Source organism: Perna viridis, chromosome 3 (genome assembly GCF_037379345.1).
Source record: "Perna viridis isolate PV_CMFRI_1.1 ecotype Kerala chromosome 3, ASM3737934v1, whole genome shotgun sequence".
Classification (NCBI taxonomy): Eukaryota; Metazoa; Mollusca; class Bivalvia; order Mytilida; family Mytilidae; genus Perna; species Perna viridis.
Window position 1 is genome coordinate 53,907,930 of NC_142447.1, and position 21,073 is coordinate 53,929,002.

Here is a 21,073-nt window from a genome sequence, read left to right on the forward strand (position 1 = left end):
TCTGCATTCAATGACGTGAACTAATGGTTTAAAACATTATTATGTTGCTGGTCCATTGCTGGGTGCACAATGGCTTAATAGTTGGATAAACATAGTTAAGTAAAAAATATTTAAGAGCAAATGCTATATTTCTAACAAATCATGTTACTGTCCACAAGAAACATCACTTTTACAATGTAGGCTGAGATAGCATATAAAGCAATGAGAGGTGAAATAGAAGAGGAGCATTTACTTTGAAACGGAAACAAGTTTATGCATGAACAAACAATAAACTTTCACTTGTCATCAAACCTCTCTGGAAGTCTGAAATTACCACAATTTATTTCTCAATAGTCATTTTCTAAAGAACACTTCCGTGAAATGATCAAATCAAACCATTGCAACTATTACATCATTTGATTAAGTGTATGTCTACACAGCAGAATGTTCAATCTTCTTTAGAAAGAGTTGGTATGGGAAACAAATAAATGTTATATTCTATTCTAAACTAAGAGAAAGGAATATTTCACAAATAATTGTAAAGAATTAGTACAAATATAATAATTTTAGGACGATAATGTAATAAGACCGGAAAAGTAGACAAGAAATTAAAGTCACACCTTGATTTCGAACGAGATATATTTTAATGGTCATTCTTTCGTGTTTTATAGGAGTTAATTGCTATACCCTTACGTTACATTAGATTATACTGGTTCCATTTCCTTTGTGTTAGTTGTCTCTCATATCATAATGTTTGTTTCATGAATTTTCTTGATATAGACATAAAGCCATTCGGACAGATATTTATTACAGAAATTTAATAAAAAATATTTGTAAAGAAATTAATTTTAGTCTAAAACAGAGCGAAAAGGTAGATAAATTCCAATGCTGGTTATAAGCGATGGAACAGAATCGATATTTGTTGTTTGACAAAGACTACTGTAACAAAGACAAATAGTGATATAATTGTACTTTAAGTTAACTTAGGTAATGCCATTAAAAACTCGTAAAGTATTAATAGTTAATTAAATGTGCGACTTGTCTGTGTTCTATCTCCTTTGGTCAAGATAAACATCCTGATTAATGATAAGGCAAATCCTGTAGTCACAGTTAACAGTTAATTCCGTGTCCGAAACGTCCTTTAATTAACCGGGTTATTAATTGTAATTTAGTGTTGGATTCTTGTTAACACTAGGACACACCCACAACTGGTGATGTATTCATTATGAACCTAAATAGGAAAATTGAATTATGTTGACTGAATTGAAATATAAGGTAACACATGTCGGCCTTTACCATTATAATATTTATTTCGGATACAGGTTAAAGGACTTTTTAGATCGGCCATTAGTGCGATATGTCACAATAAATGTGCAACTAAACTCATTCTGGACATGTTTAAATTACTTTTTATGACTATAAAATGTTCAACATATTGCTATAACCTGTTCTGAACTTTTTACAATCATCCTTATATAAGTAGTAAAAGCATATTTGTGTAGATATATAAAATATGATTTTCAGTACATAATTATATTATTGTCACCTGCTTTTTCTATCAAGGGTTTGATGGTACATTTTGCAAATCCAGCTATGTAACGTTGTTCGTATGGATTCTTGTGGAGTTTAGGAATCGAGTACATGGACGGTAAATCACAATCATCGTCTTTGGTAGTAATACCAAAAGGGAATAACACAGATTTATGGTTGTTCACTCTCTTTGGATGATGTGTGGTGGCAGTATAGGTCTTATCACTGCTATTATATTCTACGTCTACCTTTGATAATAAACGTTGAATGTAATATTTTTTGCAAACAAAAACAATAATGTATTGCGTTTTGTTTGCTGGGACGACAAAATATTTCTCATGTTTTGCACACAATGTTTTTGCTTCACCGAGGTCTTTGAAAACATGATGTAGCATTGGCACTCATTGACCTACTTAAAAATTTGTTTCAAAATTAAAGACCTAACGACCTTTACCCACTCTGACAGAGAAGCAATGTCTTCTTGTTTCATTTTTATTCATTTTCCTGCTAGACCTGAACGGCAACCATAAGAACTTTAAAGTTACGATTCCAATTTATGGACCGTGGTTCAAGTTACTTGGGACCTTTAGAAAGGACCTTACGCAGAGATTCGTTTTCGATGATGCTTAAATCTACCGTAACGGCGTGACCGGAAGGACCATATTTGCATGGAGAGTTTTTGCAAGAACAGTCAGGTGGTTTAGATTTGAAGTCCTCAACCTCGAGGTTCTGCAATAGCCTTTTATAATTAAAATTTTGGAAGTAATAGGTGAGGTATAGGAAAATCGGTTTTGATTTGTCCTTGAAATATTTGGGAATTTTGTTGGTCACGTTTCCGTGATTCAGGATGTTAGTCAAATTGATTGCACCTATACCTTTGTTGACAAACGGTAAAAAAAACTGATATGGTCAAAGTTAACAAATGCACCAGCGTTTAACATAAAAAAAAATAGTAAATACTTTCAGAGATCGCCAGAATGTCTTAAAGGTAAATACATTTTTAGATAAGCTCTTGGATGCCACGACAACAAAATAATAAAATCCACGGTAGCTGAACGAGGACATTTCTTCTTGACAAATCATTGTAATGAACGGGTCACTTTTCATTGTATTCATCGACTGTAATCGTTTGCTAATTATGAAAGCAACAAGTTCAATGACACTCAAGAAACACCTCAATTATAGTAAGATATTAGTGTACTAGATAAGAACACATAGAAATATCAACGTGTTCAAAATACCAGTTGGCTGTATGACGCATTACTGTTTCCGTCACATTTATTTCGGTCAATCATTGTAGGACATGATCACGCCAGCGAATCAACCTTGAAATGTGTTCAGAGGCCCACGATTTGTAAAAATTGTGTTAGAATAACAATAGCAACATAGAACGGCATTTCCACCTTGATCAAATTATCTATATTTACGTCACATGGTGTGACGTCATGACACGATTCCGTTGGTTTGTTTATTCGTAAATGCGTTTCATTTTTCGTCTTCTAATTATAATTGTTACTTCTTCTTATAATTATATACATGTATTTAAAATATTATTGTTGAAACAGTTGTACTTTATTGTATAAAATGATATGGGGAGGTAATTGGAAGGACCAAAAGGAGTGCCTCACTGACAAAAATGAGTTAATATTTAAAAGAAATAATTTATGAATGCATTAGAATTTTTAGTACGTTGAATTTTTCAATTCATATTTTATTTTTTAAAGTTTTTTCGTTTCCTAACATGGCATTTTTACCCTGAATTAGGATTTTTTATACGGTCAAGAACTTATTTCTAATTCCCATCACATTCGTCGTATCTTCCTTTAATGTTTCCAATGATAATTTTGTAAAATTCTATTGAAGTTTCTCTCTTTTCAGTCCCAAAAGAGCAGCAACAAGCGCCATAGGTCACGATTACCAATTATTGTCCTTTTACTTCAATTAAAAATCTAAAGATCTTGGGGACGATGATTCTTCTTTAAACATAACCACTATCTAAGCACAATTGACTTGATTGTTACATAGAAAATAATCAGATAGTTTATAACTGTATAAAATCGTGTCCTTTATTTTGTCGCTCAACGTAGAACCTACTTTTTGTGTATACAAATATTAATGATATTTGAAAGTATTTAGACAGAATTTAAACCCAACGATTTCTTCTTACAATTAAATGACTTTTTGAAGTTCGCTGATGTTACCTTAAGACTAACGTCGTGTACTTTTTTTGTAGGTTATCACTACAGTAAATTAAAATGTGTTAATTACAAAAGTTTAGATAAATTGGTAGTATCTTTATATTCCTTTTCTTATATTTTACCTGCTACATTTCACATTAATCTTTAAAGTTCAAAAATCAAATAAAGAATGAACTTCAGTTTACAGTGTTGTGTTCTTAGTGTCATGAGCACATTCTGAACATGTATTCAAAAACCTCAGTCTTACCATCAACATGAATTGTAGATCATTATAGACCGAACAAAACATATGGTTTCCAAGATCATGTAGATAAATTCAAATAAAACTCAGAATATAGAAAACACAGATAATATTGTATTTTATCCTCGATTTCCTTTCATTTTACAGGCGGTTACTATCTTGTCTTGGATTTATGAGTTAGTTATACCAACGTTTTTACTTTCCGATAGGATTTTTGTTTAGTCAATGATGTATTGTCTCATTTTATTTATGTTCCAAATGCATGTAACTCGTTAACGCATTTCCAAGATTAACTATACAACTCGTACGAAGAATACAAGGTAAAAGATAACAGATGATTATTGAGCAATTGCTGAAAATTCGATAAAAGTGAAAGAATTTTTAAGTTTCGACCTGAAGATAATGCGTATCTTTCGAAATGAAATAAATTGATCAATAGATGTCTTCCGTTCTAAAACACAGTTCCTACTAGTCTAATACTTTAATCTTTCTCTGAAAATAACAAGAAATAGTTAATTAAAACAGATAATTGTATTTGGATTCTTCGAGTGGTTTTACTTATCATTGTTTTTCTTGCTTATTATTCATTATGTTGATGGTGGTTATAAATGACCTTGACTTTTATGGCAGATTGAGTGAATAATGATACTAAATTTCGTTCGAGGATGGTTTTATTTAGAAGAGAACTTAATATGTCAAACTGGCGGCTGAACTGCTGCAACCCTAACGCTCGGTTTCTACTGGAAAACAACATACGTGGTACTGAGAGAGTCTCTCCTTTCGATAGGTATCCTATGGACTGACGATAGTGACCTCTGGATTAACATAGAAGAGCTTGGTATGACAATTCTAAAAGCATATGTTTCAAATAAAGCATCTTATTCTTCATACCAAAATCAGCTTGTTTATGGAAGTTGTCTGGTGCCTTATTTCGCGTTTCTGTTTTATCATTGACCTATTCTATCCTAAGAAGCATATATTTGACAATCAAATTTCAATAGTTAAAGACATCATGTAGGAAACGGAGGAAACACAGAGAAATGCACAAACACGACATTTATTGGTGATAAAAACGACTGTTTAACGCTATATAACAGTGAAGAATTGAAATATATAAAATCAGAAAAAAAATCATAAGATCATCGGCAAATCCGAACTTGTTATAGATAACCAGTTTTTTAGTTTGTAATAATGAATTAACGCATAAATGCCTCAAATAAAAAGAATGAAATAAAGGTAGTCAATTAAGTAAGCATTACACACCAGTTTTTATGATTTTTTTTATTACTTTGAGGCCATTGTACTTTTGAAAATAGAACTAAATGTGTAAAATAATAGTTTCAATATATTTAAGTTAAAAAGATGACTTAGGTTTTTCAAAATTAAACAAAAACTGCATAAGAATTCATACGCACACATCAACATAAAATGATAAAATATGTTGCACAGCTGTGAGCGACATTTGTATTGTTTTTGTATACTGTTCAGTTGAATTCTCAAGCATGATTGTTATTAAATCATAATATAAAAACACTTGGAAAATAGGAGTGTAAGTAAGAGGAAGATGGATTGTTGACAATGCAATATGTATGTTTTTTTATTATTCAAACATGAAAACGTTTTATTACATAGTCAATGTCGTAAAGCTGAGATATGTTTTACTTGTTATGACGTTCGCTGATGTAAGCGTTTACCAAAAACCGGAAAGTAATGTCTTCTAAAATGTCATTTTCAGATAAGTCCTGAAATATCTTCAACATTGTGGAAATATGCAAATGACTTAATTTCTAATTACTTTGTTTTTCTTTCATTAAAATACTGTTCTAGTTAGATGTTTTCTTATCAGATGAGACATTTAACAGAAATAATTTCCTGAATTACATGTTTATGTTTTTTTTTTTTCATTTTTACCATTGATTCTACATTCTTTATACCCAATGATATGATGAAGTTCAGACACATTCATAACATTACAATCAATATCAAAGCTATAACAGGACAACAATTTACAGAAATATTGTGTACGTCAGTTCTTTATTACTTGATGGAAATAACGATACTCAGCATTACATTTAATTTTGGAAGATGTTTAAAACATATCTGTCAAAGGTTAAAGATATAAAATCGTAGCACTTTTGTGTTTTGTCGATAAACGAGACTATTATAATTGTTGTTATAATTTGTACTGAACGCCTTATATTTGAGGTATTTTAAATTGATTAAAATATTCCATATCTTTGCCTTAAAAATTAAAATGTTTTATATTGTAATTAGAATTTTAACTGTACACATTGTATCTGCAGTAACCGAGTGCCTTATATTCGTTTATATAGAAAACAGTGATTTACAGAATGTTTCCTATGGATAATAATAATAAATTCTGTGATTTCTCCCGCCAAGATATCTCAAAGCGTCACAACACGAATATCCATCCGCCGTACACAATATATTAAAATTTATATTGATAACAGCAACGAATAATGAATGTTTGTTTGTTGGGGTTCAACGTCCGAGCAGCAATATTTCAGCTATATTCTGACGATGAACATGAAATGGATGATAGAATGAACATGAAATGGTGATGAAATGAAAAAAAGGTGGGACACAAGGATAATAGGGTCGACAAATTTATTTTGATTGCCACTATAAAAAGGGTGATGGGTAAGGTCGGGCAATTTAGTCTCATGTGGCGGAGCGCAAAGGTTTCTACTCCTATCGAATACCACAGCAGTGTTCTTTAATGTGGGAGGAACGTGACATCTTTCCAAACACGGTGCATCACTATGGTTTGCGGTCAGGTTTTCCGCATTATAGCCTGACAATCCCAGCATGTAACATGCCAGGGGTACCCCATTTCACCACCTGAGGCACACATCCCAGTTGCTCTGTAGGCAGAGCGCCTAGCCCACGGTTAGGTTTCTGAGCACTATTTAGTCGCCTTTTACTACAAGCTTAGCGCTACTGCAAGCCTATTCTTTTAACACCCGGGCCAGCACGGGGCCGAATAATGGAGGATCTATATAATAAATAGGACGTGTGCGGAACTTATTCCTTACATTTGATAAATCTAGGTATTCTTCGACACTCGTAATTAGTGGAGAGCTGGACTCGTAAGCAACTGCAAACAATCTGAATTGCTCTGTAGTTTACCATTTATATGTTTCTTATCTTATTCTTAATCCTCCGGATAAAGGTTTGGATTATTGTTCCAATGTATACAGCTGCCTGTAAATTTATGTTTTATGCATGCAAACATGTACATGTGCTTCCTTGTATTTTCAAGAAAATTTTCGAATTACTTTTCTTGAACAAAAATATCTTGAGAAAATTCTTAGTGCACTCGCCAATGAATCATATAGCCAAGGAACACTAAATTAGTTTATAATTTTGTAGATTGTGTAACTTATTTTCCTTTACTGTCTATAATTTCCTTCTTGTTATTTTTTGTACGAACCTGAAATACTCTTTGTATTGCATTAGTATAAATAAAAAACCTATAATCTGTAACAATATTTATTATTGAAGCAATCTGTAAAAGTCTTTTTGTCTTAGGCTTTGCATTATGGAAAGAATATGATGTAAATCTTGGTAGTCTTTAAAAGGTCTGATGGAATGACAGCTCAATTACCGCTGTTTTGTCTGTTTGTGATATACTATCATTAATATGAGATCTAAGTGCTAATAGATTCTGTTCTAAAATAAACATTTTTATACATGATAGAATATACTCGATGTCAATGCACGAAATAGTTTTTTCAAGATACAATACGGGTCAAATATTCTGTTTTTCTGCATAGAACTGAATAATAACCGTCGACATGACAATGTTCCAGTTGGTGTCGAACTGTCTACTAGAAAGGAATGACACATTGTATTTGCTTGTAATTGTAATAAAATGTATTATTTGAGTTAAAATTCATGTTTTTCGTTCTGTTTCAGTTACTATATCGTCTATCGTCATATAAAAGATTAATATATAAGATATAGTTTTGGTATTTCAATTGGTTGAAGGCAATACTAAACATCAATTGAGACAAAAATCGTATTGTTTGTCTTTTTAAGAGGTTTTATTATTGTAGAGAGTACTATAAGGCTGTTCTAGAAGAATTAAACATGATTAATTTCACAAGTGACTGATATTTCACATAAAAATTACAAATTTCTGATAATGCTTTATAATGTCTATGGGAGGTTGGTGTAACTCACTAACGTATCGAATATTTGTAAAGCGAATCTTATGAGTGATAATAATCTCTGTCTAAGAATCGGGTGAAATATGTTTAAGGTATGGCACATGAAGGGAAAAAAGGAGATTTTATTACTTTAACCAAATATTTACTTATACGTGACAAACTGCATACTACCATCAAAGTGTTTTCTTTTTTAGATATAGATAAGTCAAGTTTAGTTGATATGCACTATGGAAAAATGGCGGGAATTTTTCCCGCATCGTTTCCTTATATAAGCAGTAAAAAAATATCTACCTTACAAAGGCATAAGAATAAATTTAAATAGCGTTTCAGTTTTTTTAGATATGATGAATATATTTGAGGCAAAAAAAAAAGACCAAATAGAAAATGATGATGTGCCACCCATTGCCTGATTCTCACACAGAATGGTATTGAAGTCTGTAACCAATATGGCTTTCATTGTGTTCGTTCCTATTTATAAACCTAGTAAATTTTATAGCGTCAATCTTTTAACACCATGACTTCATTGTCGTTATCGCGATACAAAATACGCCAGGAAACAGTTTAACGATAATAGAATCAGAACGTTTGAAGAGAAAAAGAACTATTCCATTTCATGAATTGACTCCGGATATGTTCCTTTTGTAATGACATTTACTGCAGATCTTATGCAATCCTAATGACTGCTAAGATAAAATCCTTTTTAGTTGATTTCATCCTTTCAATCTATTGATCATCCATGGTATTATCACAATATTATTTACTTTCAGGATGAAGTCAACCAAGTATTGACAACAAATGTTTGGCTAGAACAGGTTAGAGATGTCACTAAGCTTTGACAGTTTCCTTTGAAGTTTAAATGAATATTTTCAATTGGGATACCTGAGCGATAGCTTTGTTTAAATAAAAGGCAAAAGGAAAACTGTAGGAGTGTAATACTATTTTAAAAATATTGTCAAGATATGTCAATAATTTTATTAGGCCATCTGATCTACTTCCAGAATCAGTGCCTGATTTAATACTTTAAGAGTGATAAATAAAGTATTGCCGTTTTGCCTGTGGCTGCGCACAATGGCAATACTTAATTCATTGTTGACAATGAATTTACTTTTCCTCTCGTATTCAGCTACTGAGTATAAACTAACACATCACCGCAACAAATAACTTGGAAAAATGTAAATGCCTCCTGCTAAATTCCCGGATTTATTTTGGTATATCACAAAAAGTATACGGTCGACATCCATAGATCATCCATGTTAGCCCGTCGCTACCAACGAATGTTATCGCGAAAACAGCTTAGAAGCATTTTTAATGAACATGTTAGCAAAAAACAACCTTAAAAGTTGGTGGCCTTTCGCCAATTACTAGTTAAAAGGTATTCACATCTGATATCTTTTGATACGATTTTGAGAGAGATATATATTTTTAGAGAGATTTTTTTGGAATTTTTATCAACTTAAATAATATATCAAACTATTGTAAATTGAACATTTGCATTTCAACTGAAGGGAGTTGCTTAATGCTTTCTTTTAAAAATTACCTGAATATAACAGTTATATTCATTCACATTTGTTCCTTATCAACCTTGGCAAGCACTGTATTAGTAAATACAAGTAAACCCAGATGAAGAAGAATGTATAGGACTTTTTGACATCTCTATAATATGTTGTAGGAATGGATGGACGAACGCCTTGTTTGGGATCCAGCTGATTATAACGGGCTTGAAATCTTACGCATGCCTTGCAACAAAATATGGCTGCCAGATATTGTTTTGTATAACAGGTGGTTAATTTATCTTTAAAAGGAAAAAGATATACAAACCATAAAAATTGCCCTCAAACCGAAAACTTGAAAATTTTGAACAATCAACACAATGACTCCTAGCTTTTCCAAAGGGACTTCACTCCATGTCATAAGCGTGCTGTGAGTTTTTGTTGTTGTATATATATATATATATATTAATGTATATCACCGAAAATGAAATCAATGTGAAAAAAAACTACTAAATTTGTAAAGTAGTATCAAAAACATTAATACCGATGGACCATAATGGAAAAAAAAAAGACAAAGAGAGACATGCACTAAGAATAACACCAAGAAACACAACGAAAGCATATAAAAAAGTCATATATTATCGTCTTATGTCCATCTTCTGTGGTAAATCTTCTAAGACTTAAAACCGTTTCTTTTTCAGTGCCGATGACTTTACATCCGGATACATGCAGAGTAAAGCCATGGTGTCTTGTAATGGGACAGTCTTCTGGCCACCACCAGCAAAATTTAGAAGCTCTTGTAAAATTGACATTACATTTTTCCCTTTTGATGACCAGATTTGCAAAATGAAGTTTGGATCATGGGCATACGATGGGTTTCAGGTCGATTTGACTAACCGCTCAACGTTTGTAGATCTATCTAACTATGTATTCAGTGGAGAATGGGAACTCTTGGATATTCGAGTGGTCCGAAACGAAGTCTATTATGCATGCTGTCCGTGGCCATACCCAGATGTTACCTTTACACTAGTGATACGACGGAAAACATTATACTATCTGTTTAATATCATATTCCCATGCGTGTGGCTATCCATTTTGAGTTTACTGGGATTTTGGTTACCGCCAGATTCTGGAGAAAAAATCACCCTAGGAATAACAGTTCTTCTAGCTTTCTCCGTTTTTATGTTGTTAATAGCGGAAAATATGCCGGCGACATCGGAGTTTGTCCCATTAATAGGTTGGTATTTTATAATCATTGTGTACAATGTACAGCTTGATATATTTATGTGCCTTTAAATTCATTAGTCTATGTGAGGATGTAAAAATCGTTATATAACATGGGCTGGTTTCAGTAACATCTCAATATATGATTATCCTTAACTTCTTCCTCAACTCATTTTTTTTGGTTTGAAGATTTAAGGAAAACTGAAGGATCTTAGGAAAAGCCCAATTCGAGAGTTTAAAAAAAAACGTGCCCAGTATAGTATCTAGGAGTAATCAAGGGAACCAAGGTTATAGCGGTAATCAAAAGAATGTAATCCAGGGACAAAGACCAGACATGGAAAACAGACATACACAACAAAGAACATAAAGTAACTAAAATCATACATATAAAGTAACAAAAGCAAATGAGCAATTCGGACTCCACTAAAAACTGGAAGCATGGACCAGGTGCACCGGTAGGGTAAGCGTCCTCTGCTTTTCTAGAAACACCCGCCGAGTTGCTCATAAAAAGTCAAGTACGGGGTAGACAAACGAGGAAATGAAAACCATGACCCGTTGAATAAATCAGTTTTCATGGTGCAGATGGATACACCATAACGATCCACGAGTTCATGATGACGACCATAGAACTTCTGTAGTGATGACTTCAATCTTGTAACAACATAACCCTGTTCCAGAAGCCTATTTGTTAGAGTTCTAGTGCGATACAAAAAGTATCAGCAAGCTCTGGCATAACGTATGAGTTGTGATATGAATACTCCATACGCAGGTGCTGAAGGGTTATTGCCAAAGGAAAAGTCATCACGTTTGTCGTAAAGTTTGGTCAATAGTTTTCCTTTACCATCGATTTCTAAGTGTAGGTCAAGATAAGAGGCTGACTTCACAGTGTCTGTAGTATCCTTTATCTCAAGTTTTTTGGGGGTAGATGCGAGGTATCAAATCCCCGAAATTAGGATTATTTAAAGATAATAAATCATCTATATAGCGGAAACTGAGGTTGAAGGATCTAGCCAAACGATATTCTTTCTTTCTGATCAGAGCAGCTATAAAGTCAGCCTCATAAGATTGAAGGAATAGGTCAACAAGTAAAGGAGCACAATTTGTTCCCATTGGAATTCCGACCGTTTGTTGAAAAACACGTCCACCACACTGGACAAATATGTTAATTAAAAATTTCAGCATTTTGTAAACATCTTCCTTTGTATATTTGGAAGATGATTTGGAATTATTTCTTACAAAGTATGAGGAATCTCTACCAAGAACTATATATTTGTATCTAGGTGTACCATCTTTTTTGGAAAAACAACGATATATAATGTTTTTAAGTCGGGACTTTAACTGAGTATGTGGAATAGAAGTATACAGTGTTGAAAAATCATAGGTTGCAATGCTATTATATTCAGATAATAGTCTTGAACTGATTGTCTCCCAAAGATCTTTCGAATTTTTCAGGATCCACATTGAATTAATACCACTACGGGAGTAACAAGTGTTGTGGTAGGACTGTAGACCCTCTTTGATAGTTGTGAGTATAGAAGTTAAAAGTTTTGAAAGAGGTTTGGTGGTACATGTTGCAGATTCAGCAATGAAACGTTGTTTGTATGGATTCTTGTGGAGTTTAGGAATCCAGTACATAGACGGTAATCACAATCATCGTCCTTGGTAGAGAGACCAAAAGAGGATGCACAGATATATGGTTTTCCACAATATCTTCTTTGGAGAGTGTGGTAGCAGTAAAGGTTTTATCACTGCCACTATTTTCTACGTCTTACGTTTATGCATCCGTAAGGTATTGCAGTACCTAGTCTGCGTATCCAGTACTCCTCTCTTTCTCTTCTTAGAACGGGACTGTTCGTAGGATGGTCAATTTTTTCTAAAATACGAAATTTCATGGAGAGGATTGAATGATCTTGTTGATTAAAGTGTTGATAAACTGTCGGGAATTTGGTGGTGTTAATTCCCGAACGATGACCGCACATTCTTTTGTTTAATCGTTCTTGCGTTTCTCCGACATATACTAAACCACATAAGTTGCATTCTAATCCATATATTAATTTTGTTGATTTGCAACTTAAGTCATCGTGACTTCTTGTATGGAAGGTATTGTTTGTAAGGGAACTGGAGAAGTAAGGGTCGGTTATAAGAATGTTGCATGTTTTGCAATTTTTAATACCACATTTTGATAGGATTGTCTGCCTGTAGAAAGTCTTGTAAACTGTAGTTTCTTTTTATCATCAATTTACAGGTTGCACTTTTTAGAATTACTTTTGTCAAGGGAACATACATTTTAATTAGCTTAATAGTTGAGGTTGTTTTAATGCACTCGTGAATTCATTGTGCTTAAAGATATTCCCCATCTGCTGTAATGCAGAAAACTCGTCTACTCTTCAAGCAGTTTCAATCAAACTTTTCAAGCCATCATTATCGATATTATTATCTTAAAGATTAACATTAAGCGCTGGTTTCCGTAGCAGTCACACATGCACTCAATGATCGTCTTGATTTTTCAATAATTAAATTCTTACAGGTGTTATCTCTTATTTTGTCCATTAATCAGCCGTAACATAATCTGATAAAGTGTAAACCAAAGCAATATATGTTCACTATTAGCACAGCATGAAACAGATAAATGGAACTTATTTTCTCACAAGTTAGTCACAATATAATTTAAACTTCGTTATTTTTTTCAGGTATATACCTAACATGTACAATGGGAGTAACCTCGTTGTCCATCATATTAACAGTATTTGTCCTCCAATTGCATCATGTTGGTCCTCATCAACGACCTGTCCCTAGGTGGTTGCGGATTATATGCTTTGATCTGTTGTCAAAAGTTGTCTGTTTGCGTCCGCCTAAACCTCTTCACTCACTTCATTTTCATTATCCCCAAAATGATATATACTTAGCACAGTTCTATGAGGAAATGGCAAGCAGTAACTGTAATGGAAGTATTCCGAACTTCCGGAACAACGAGAACCATAAGCAAGAAAATAATTCTACGCATGTCCATGAACTTATTTCAGATGTTGATGGGGACAATACTCAAGAAAGAATTACAAATCATTTGAAACTTTTGATAGATAAACAGGACTATGAAGATAGACATCAGTGTATTGTGAATGACTGGCGGTTTATAGCTTTGGTAATAGACAGAATTTTATTTTGGTTATTTCTGACAGCAACAACAATATCAACAATAGCTATATTAATTATTCAACCAATGATGAAACCGAAGGTGTAGATTGTCCATATTATTATTTTATAACATAATGTAGCATTACATATGGGGTTTTCGTATGCATATAAATTTCACTAAACATTGTTTATTTCAAAGGCAAAAATAATTCCTTGATATTAATTTGGAAAAGATTGGCTTTTTTTTGCTTTATATATAAGATGGTATTGATATGCAAGTTACATTCATAGAAACATTTATATTGTCATAAAGGGATATAATTTGTTCTTGACTGAATATAAGAAATACATACATAAATAATTTTATGTTTACAAAGCAATATCATACATCACACAACATTTCACTATCCGAAGTTAAAAATAACATTCAAAACTTATTTTCTCTTTTAGGTTCCTTATTATATTTTATCAATATCTCCAATAAAACGCGCTAAAACTCTAACAGTGATAAACAAACTGCGAATAAAAATATTTTTGATTAATTCCTAAGTGAAAGGTACTGCTTAATGCATTCAAAATATCTATTTAAACGGATAAATCAATTCAAGTACCCAATTTTGCACAATTGAATTTTTGGCATGCTGTTTATAAAAATATAAAAATTATGTGCCTAACACTCAGAAAAAGCTATTAAAACTATAACATAGCATTCTGATTTGTCTTTTACAATTTCCAATTGTCTAGATTGTATTTAAGATGAGTACCAATCTCTATAAAAAAATTAAAAGCTATGATTTGAGTACGAGTTTTTATTATGACATCCGGAACTTAAAGAAAGTTAAACGATGTTATAACCCCCAAAATTAATTGGAAATTTAAAATTTGCATTTATATCATCTATTTTACAAAGTTTTCCTTTGACGTTGTTTGTCAGAATAACTATCTATCCCTTCAGTTACCACAAAATATTTTGTAGTCCTAAAGATACGAGCTATCTCTAAAATTCTATGTGACTTTATCTTTTTTTATTAAGAATGTGTTTGGTAATTAAACAATTCAGGACATCTATAGGGATAGAAATGCGAAGACTGTGAGCAAGCTCACAAAAAGTACATCCTCCTCTTCAAATGGAGTAAAATGTTAAATGCCAAAAAAACCCTTAATTTGTATAACACCATTTTAAGTCCCCTACAATAATTATATTACTTCGTGCACATCTACATATGATACCAAACCTTCCAATCAAATTCACGAATACACTTCCAATATGTATCATGTACCACGTCTCCTTTGGTACCAATTAATGCGATGTCCTTTTAAGTCACTTTAGAAATGGATGGCGTAAAACTTTGTTTGAGATGCAGTAATATACAACTTTAATCAGATAATAAAAACTGTACAATAAATTTACTAATCCTTAATCATTATTTTAAAAAGGAAATAAATAGCGTTAGTAAGTTATTACTATTATGACCTGGTATATTGTATATATTGTTGTGATAGTCTTAGTGCTATAACTATTTATAATAATTTAGATGATATGTTATATCTATATCTGATAAAAAATTCAGAAAACTAGATTTTATTTTATTTCCTGGAAAAAAAATATTGAGATGAAACAAGATATTTGTCACTGAAAGTTACTTCAATGTTAAACAATTCACAATAAAAAAATTAGTTGTGGAAACCATGAAAATACATGTAACATACATTTTGAAATCAATTAAAGTCGGCGTCATTTGTTGAGGTAAACAAAATATTATTAGAACTATTCAATCAAGTACTTCTGAAAGAGAACCCAGATGAACCAACACTGTGGAATAAGCACTTTTCCATCAATAAACATCACATTCCTGAAGATTTCATTTTTGCATTAGATATAAAATCAAATGCTATAATTGTATCTATGTTCGTGAGCTGAAAGCTCGCCTCACGTTAAAAGTTATATGGTTAACGATAAATATGCATATTAGCGGGTACTTTCCTTTGCTTTTAGAATCTTTTCCCGAAACTCATGAAAATAAATACATTGCAAAAATGAGGAAAATTACACTGATTCAGGTGATCGTTCTATTGAAACTTAAAGGCGTGAAACATATTTCATATTAGCAAAATAATTCATGTTCTAATTATATATTATAAGAAGACATAAGGCAACATTTAAATACACAACAAACCTCAGCACAGAAAAGAAACTGTCATGAAAAGCGATTTATGCATTCAAAGGTAATATATTTTTATACACCTGTTATTTCATATGAGTATTTTGATAAAATAAGGACAGATTCGTTTTCCTTGTATTAGTTTCTTTCATCGAACACTACTAATAAGTACACACATTGTGACTGAAAAAAAACTCTCATCAGTTGGTTTGTATATTTTGCTTTACCATTCTTTTTATCCTCCAATAAAGACTACAGACTATCGAATGTTTGAAGTAATCTTCGTATGATTACTGAATATCTGCCCCTGTTCCGCCAATTTTACAGAATTTACAATATTTGTTTAGTTAAGAATATTGGCAATATTTGCAATCGAATAGGTACTTACGAAAATGCCCAGCTTAGCCTGGCATTGTCTTCCCAGTCCCTACGCCTCGTACAAATACATTCTTACTGAATTAAACTCACTTTCAATGTGATGACAGCAAGACATGCTTACCCTTTTGGAGCACCTGATGTCACTCTCTGAATTTTGTGGGAGTTAATATTGGTGGTGATTTATTTTTGTGTGTGTGTGATATCTTGTTTTTACTTCTCTTCAGTTCTTGTATTTAATTGTATTATATAATGCCCGCTACATTGTGTATGTTTCTTGATCTCAGTTTAAAGCGATTTACTTGCATTTTGATAAATCTGAATTGTCCTATTTTTGACACTTCGGTACTTTTTACCGATATATAGCACATTCAAGAAAACATTGATATATACGGTCATGAGAAAAAGCACCCTGAAACAAATCTTACATAACCACAACCATCTACTGAACAACTATTCAGTATTATTTTTCGTGTTACTATTGATATAAAAATATAAAGTCATAATCATTAATAATTTAGGTTGACATATTTGTACCTCTATATTAACTTTTTCTGTGTAGACGTTTTGTCTCCTTCTTGGACCATATTAAGCTGTGAAGAAAGGAAAAATGTGTGCTCAGCCAAGAATAAAATAACCGTTTGTAATCTAGTGTAATATTGCGAAAGATCAATGTAATTGGTTTATAGATCCCATGCCAGCAATACATTGTGTTATACTTGGGTCTTTTTTCATATTCCAAAGATGAATTTCGTCATTTAAGTAACATTAAGTAATAACTGTATAGCACTTGAGTTCATTTTGAATTCATTAATGTGAAACAATGACAAATTTCTCATTTGTTTACAACTAAGTTTGCCTAAAACTACTTCAGGAATTCTTAATGACGCTATCAACGGATTGAATATAAAAAGGCACATTTTACATTTGATTTGAGGTATATTAGTTCTTTGACAGGCTGTTTTCCGGTTGTTTTATTCATTCATCTCTAACGGTATAGATGATGAGATATCGTTAGAAGTCAAAAGTTCAAAGTAAGTCCAATACTGCCTTGAGGTGATACATGGTATATGATGTATTACATATCTTATCATCTCCATCTGATAAATTGACTTGATAAATGATGAAGCAATTTTATGCATATACTGTTAAGGCAGAATGGTTTGATATGTTTAAGTATCTAAGTTTATAACATTATGCTGATTGTGAGTTATATAAGTTATTTATATTATTCATATTTTCTCTCTTCGTTTTATTCATGTCCATCCGGCAGTAAGTTGTTTTAAATGACAAATACTATATTCATCTTTTTTTTGTAAAACAAATAGATAACATCAGTTTTATCAAAGAAAAATATCATTTGATAAGTTATTATGGTAAAATAAAGGAAATGTAAACGTATGAATGTTTAAAATATTTTATTGTTACCATGAAAATGATAGTTCTTACGAAAATAGGACGAATATTTGTAAAGGTCGATGTTTTACTTCCTTTAGCTGTAACAAATAACCTTTTTAACGTCTGTAAAAACATTTTTATCATGTTGTTTCTTTCATTTACTTTGAAAGAGTAATCAAGGGAACCAAGGTTATAGCGGTAATCAAAAGAGTGTAATCCAGGGACAAAGACCAGACATGGAAAACAGACATACACAACAAAGAACATACAGTAACTAAAATCATACATATGAAGTAACGAAAGCAAATGAGCAACTCGGACTCCACTAAAAACTGGAAGCATGGACCAGGTGCACCGGTAGGGTAAGCGTCCTCTGTTTTTCTAGAAACACCCGCCGAGTTGCTCATAGAAGTCAAGTACGGGGTAGACAAACGAGGAAAGGAAAACTATGACCCGTTGAATAAATCAGTTTTCATGGTGCAGATGGATACACCATTACGATCCACGAGTTCATGATGACGACCATAAAACTTTTGTAGTGGTGACTTCAATCTTGTAGCAACATAACCCTGTTCCAGAAGCCTATTTGTTAGAGTTCTAGCTCGATACAAAAAGTCTGCGTAGTTTCGGCAAGTTCTGGCATAAGTTTGAGTTGTGATATGATCACTCCATACGTAGGTGCTGAAGGGATGTTGCCACAGATGAAATGAAAGTTGACAATTTTGAATGAAAAGTCATCACGTTTGTCGTAAAGTTTGGTCAATATTTTTTCTTTACCATCGATTTCTAAGTGTAGGTCAAGATATGAGGCTGACTTCACAGTGTCTGTAGTATCCTTTATCTCAAGTTTTTTGGGGGTAGATGCGAGGTATCAATTCCCCGAAATTAGGATTGTTTAAAGATAATACGTCATCTATATAGCGGAAACTGAGATTGAAATTAAAGAATCTAGCTAAACGATATTCTTTCTTTCGGATCAGATCAGCTATAAAGTCAGCCTCATAAGATTGAAGGAAAAGGTCAGCAAGTGAAGGAGCACAATTTGTTCCCATCGGAATGCCGACCGTTTGTTGAAAAACACGTCCACCACACTGGACAAATATGTTGTCGATTAAAAATTCCAGCATTTTGTAAACATCTTTCTCTGTATATTTGGAAGATGATTTGGAATTATTTCTTACATGAGTATGAGGAATCTCTCTACCAAGAACTATATATTTGTTTCTAGGTGTACCATCTTTTTTGGAAAAACAACGATGTGTAATGTTTTTAAGTCGGGATTTTAACTGAGTATGGGGAATAGAAATATACAGTGTTGAAAAATCATAGGTTGCAATGCTATTATATTCAGATAATAGTCTTGAACTGATTGTCTCCCAAAGATCTTTCGAATTTTTCAGGATCCACATTGAATTAATACCACTACGGGAGTAACAAGTGTTGTGGTAGGACTGTAGACCCTCTTTGACAGTTGTGAGTATAGAAGTTAAAAGTTTTGAAAGAGGTTTGGTGGTACATTTTGCAGATTCAGCAATGAAACGTTGTTTGTATGGATTCTTGTGGAGTTTAGGAATCCAGTACATAGACGGTAATCACAATCATCGTCCTTGGTAGAGAGACCAAAAGAGGATGCACAGATATATGGTTTTCCACAATCTCTTCTTTGGAGAGTGTGGTAGCAGTATAGGTCTTATCACCTCTATTATTTTCTACGTCTACCTCTGATTATAAACATTTGATGTAAAACGTTTTGCAGACAAAAACAATGTCGTTTTGGGCTTTGTCTGCTGGTACGACAACATATTTGTCATGTATAGTAGACAGTGTTTTTGCTACATGGGGGTCTTTGAAAACCGATGTAGCCTTAGCACTCATTGACCTACTTAAAACTTTCATTCATTATAAAATTCTCTTTGTTTTGTTTGGTATTAAAACATGATCGAGGAATAGCAAATTGTAATTTAAAGCGTTGTATCGTATTTCTATATAATGAAGGAATGGTGAAAGGAAGGCAACTCCTGTTGGTTAAATTCCTGCGTACAAAAGTAAAAAACAATATAAGCATATTGTGAATTCGAAAGGTTAAGCAAAAGTGGCACTCTTCTTATAAAAACTCAATTATATCTAAGAAATTTATTATATTTTCAAACCTATAGATTTTAATTCATAATTTAAAACAAATCATTTTATGTCTACTAAATATTTACAATTTACTTATTCTTTGATAGATAAATAGAAAATAAAAATATACGTACACAGAAACAAAAGCAAAAGTCGTCTGAATATAGCTGAAATATTGCGGCTCGGACGTTAAACCCCAACAAACAAACAAAACAAACAAAAGCAAAAGTGCGACTCGAACTCCACTAAAAAATTGGGAGTATGGACGAAGTGCAGATATAGGGTAAGCGTCCTCTGCTTTTCTAGAAACACCCATTGGGTTGCTCATAAAAAGTCAAGTCTGGGGTAGACAAGAGAGGAGAGGAAAACTATGACACGTTGAACACATCGGTTCTTATGGTGCAGATGGAAAACCCGTAACGATACATGAATTCATGATGACGAAAATAAACCTTCTGCAGAAATGACATCAATCTTGTAGCAACGTAACCCTGATCCAGATGCCTAATAATAAGAAGTCTTTATCGGTACAAAAAGTACCGTAGTTATGGCAAGCTCTGGCATGAGGTACGAGTTGTGATATCAAAACTCCATACGCAATTGCTGAATGGATGTTGCCACAGAAAGTTTATAATACGGAATGAAAATTCAGCGTTTGTCGTATAATTTGGTCTATAGTTTTCCTTTTCCATTGATCACTGATAAAAATACAATATGAAATCATATCGAATTAATCAATGTATTTGGAACTGTGACAAATCAAAAGACTGTGCAAACCTTACCATCACAATATCATAGTCTTCTAGAACAAAGAATACTTGTAAACTCCGTGTATAGGCAGATTTTAATATAATGTCTGTGTAAATCCGCTACCAATCAGTTCATTGAGAACTCTGCCTTTGTCGATAGGCGTAACAAGAATTAAAAACCATCTATAGCACGATTTACCACAGTCTGTCTCATGTTAAGTAGGTATGTATCTTGTCATAATTCATATCAGAAAAGATTCGAATTTGTTATTAGGTAT

The 21,073-nt window shown here is 32.6% G+C and overlaps 1 protein-coding gene and 1 long non-coding RNA gene across 8 annotated transcripts in view; one reads left to right on the plus strand and one right to left on the minus strand.

The window, feature by feature from the left end:
* LOC148622912 (neuronal acetylcholine receptor subunit alpha-10-like) overlaps positions 1-15,568 on the plus strand; it is a 51,387-nt gene extending 35,819 nt beyond the window's left edge. For 2 of the 3 annotated variants that reach the window (XM_088573248.1, XM_088573249.1), the window contains 4 exons: positions 8,909-8,953; positions 9,811-9,920; positions 10,333-10,868; positions 13,546-15,568. In XM_088573248.1, the coding sequence (XP_088429374.1) occupies positions 8,909-8,953; positions 9,811-9,920; positions 10,333-10,868; positions 13,546-14,096 (1,242 nt within the window). In that variant the 3' untranslated portion in view covers positions 14,097-15,568. Of the gene's footprint in view, positions 1-4,659; positions 4,787-8,908; positions 8,954-9,810; positions 9,921-10,332; positions 10,869-13,545 lie in introns of those variants that run through there. The other variant, XM_088573250.1, reaches the window with a different exon arrangement.
* Positions 1-21,073, minus strand: part of LOC148622913 (uncharacterized) — a 41,632-nt gene that overhangs the window by 8,253 nt on the left and 12,306 nt on the right. Inside the window, exons 4-5 of one of the 5 annotated variants that reach the window (XR_015920729.1) lie at positions 17,065-17,120; positions 1,298-1,757 (exon numbers count right to left, since the gene is read on the minus strand). This is a non-coding gene — a long non-coding RNA (uncharacterized LOC148622913). Of the gene's footprint in view, positions 1-1,297; positions 1,758-4,675; positions 4,914-15,655; positions 17,121-21,073 lie in introns of those variants that run through there. The other 4 variants (XR_015920728.1, XR_015920727.1, XR_015920730.1 and 1 more) reach the window with 4 other exon arrangements.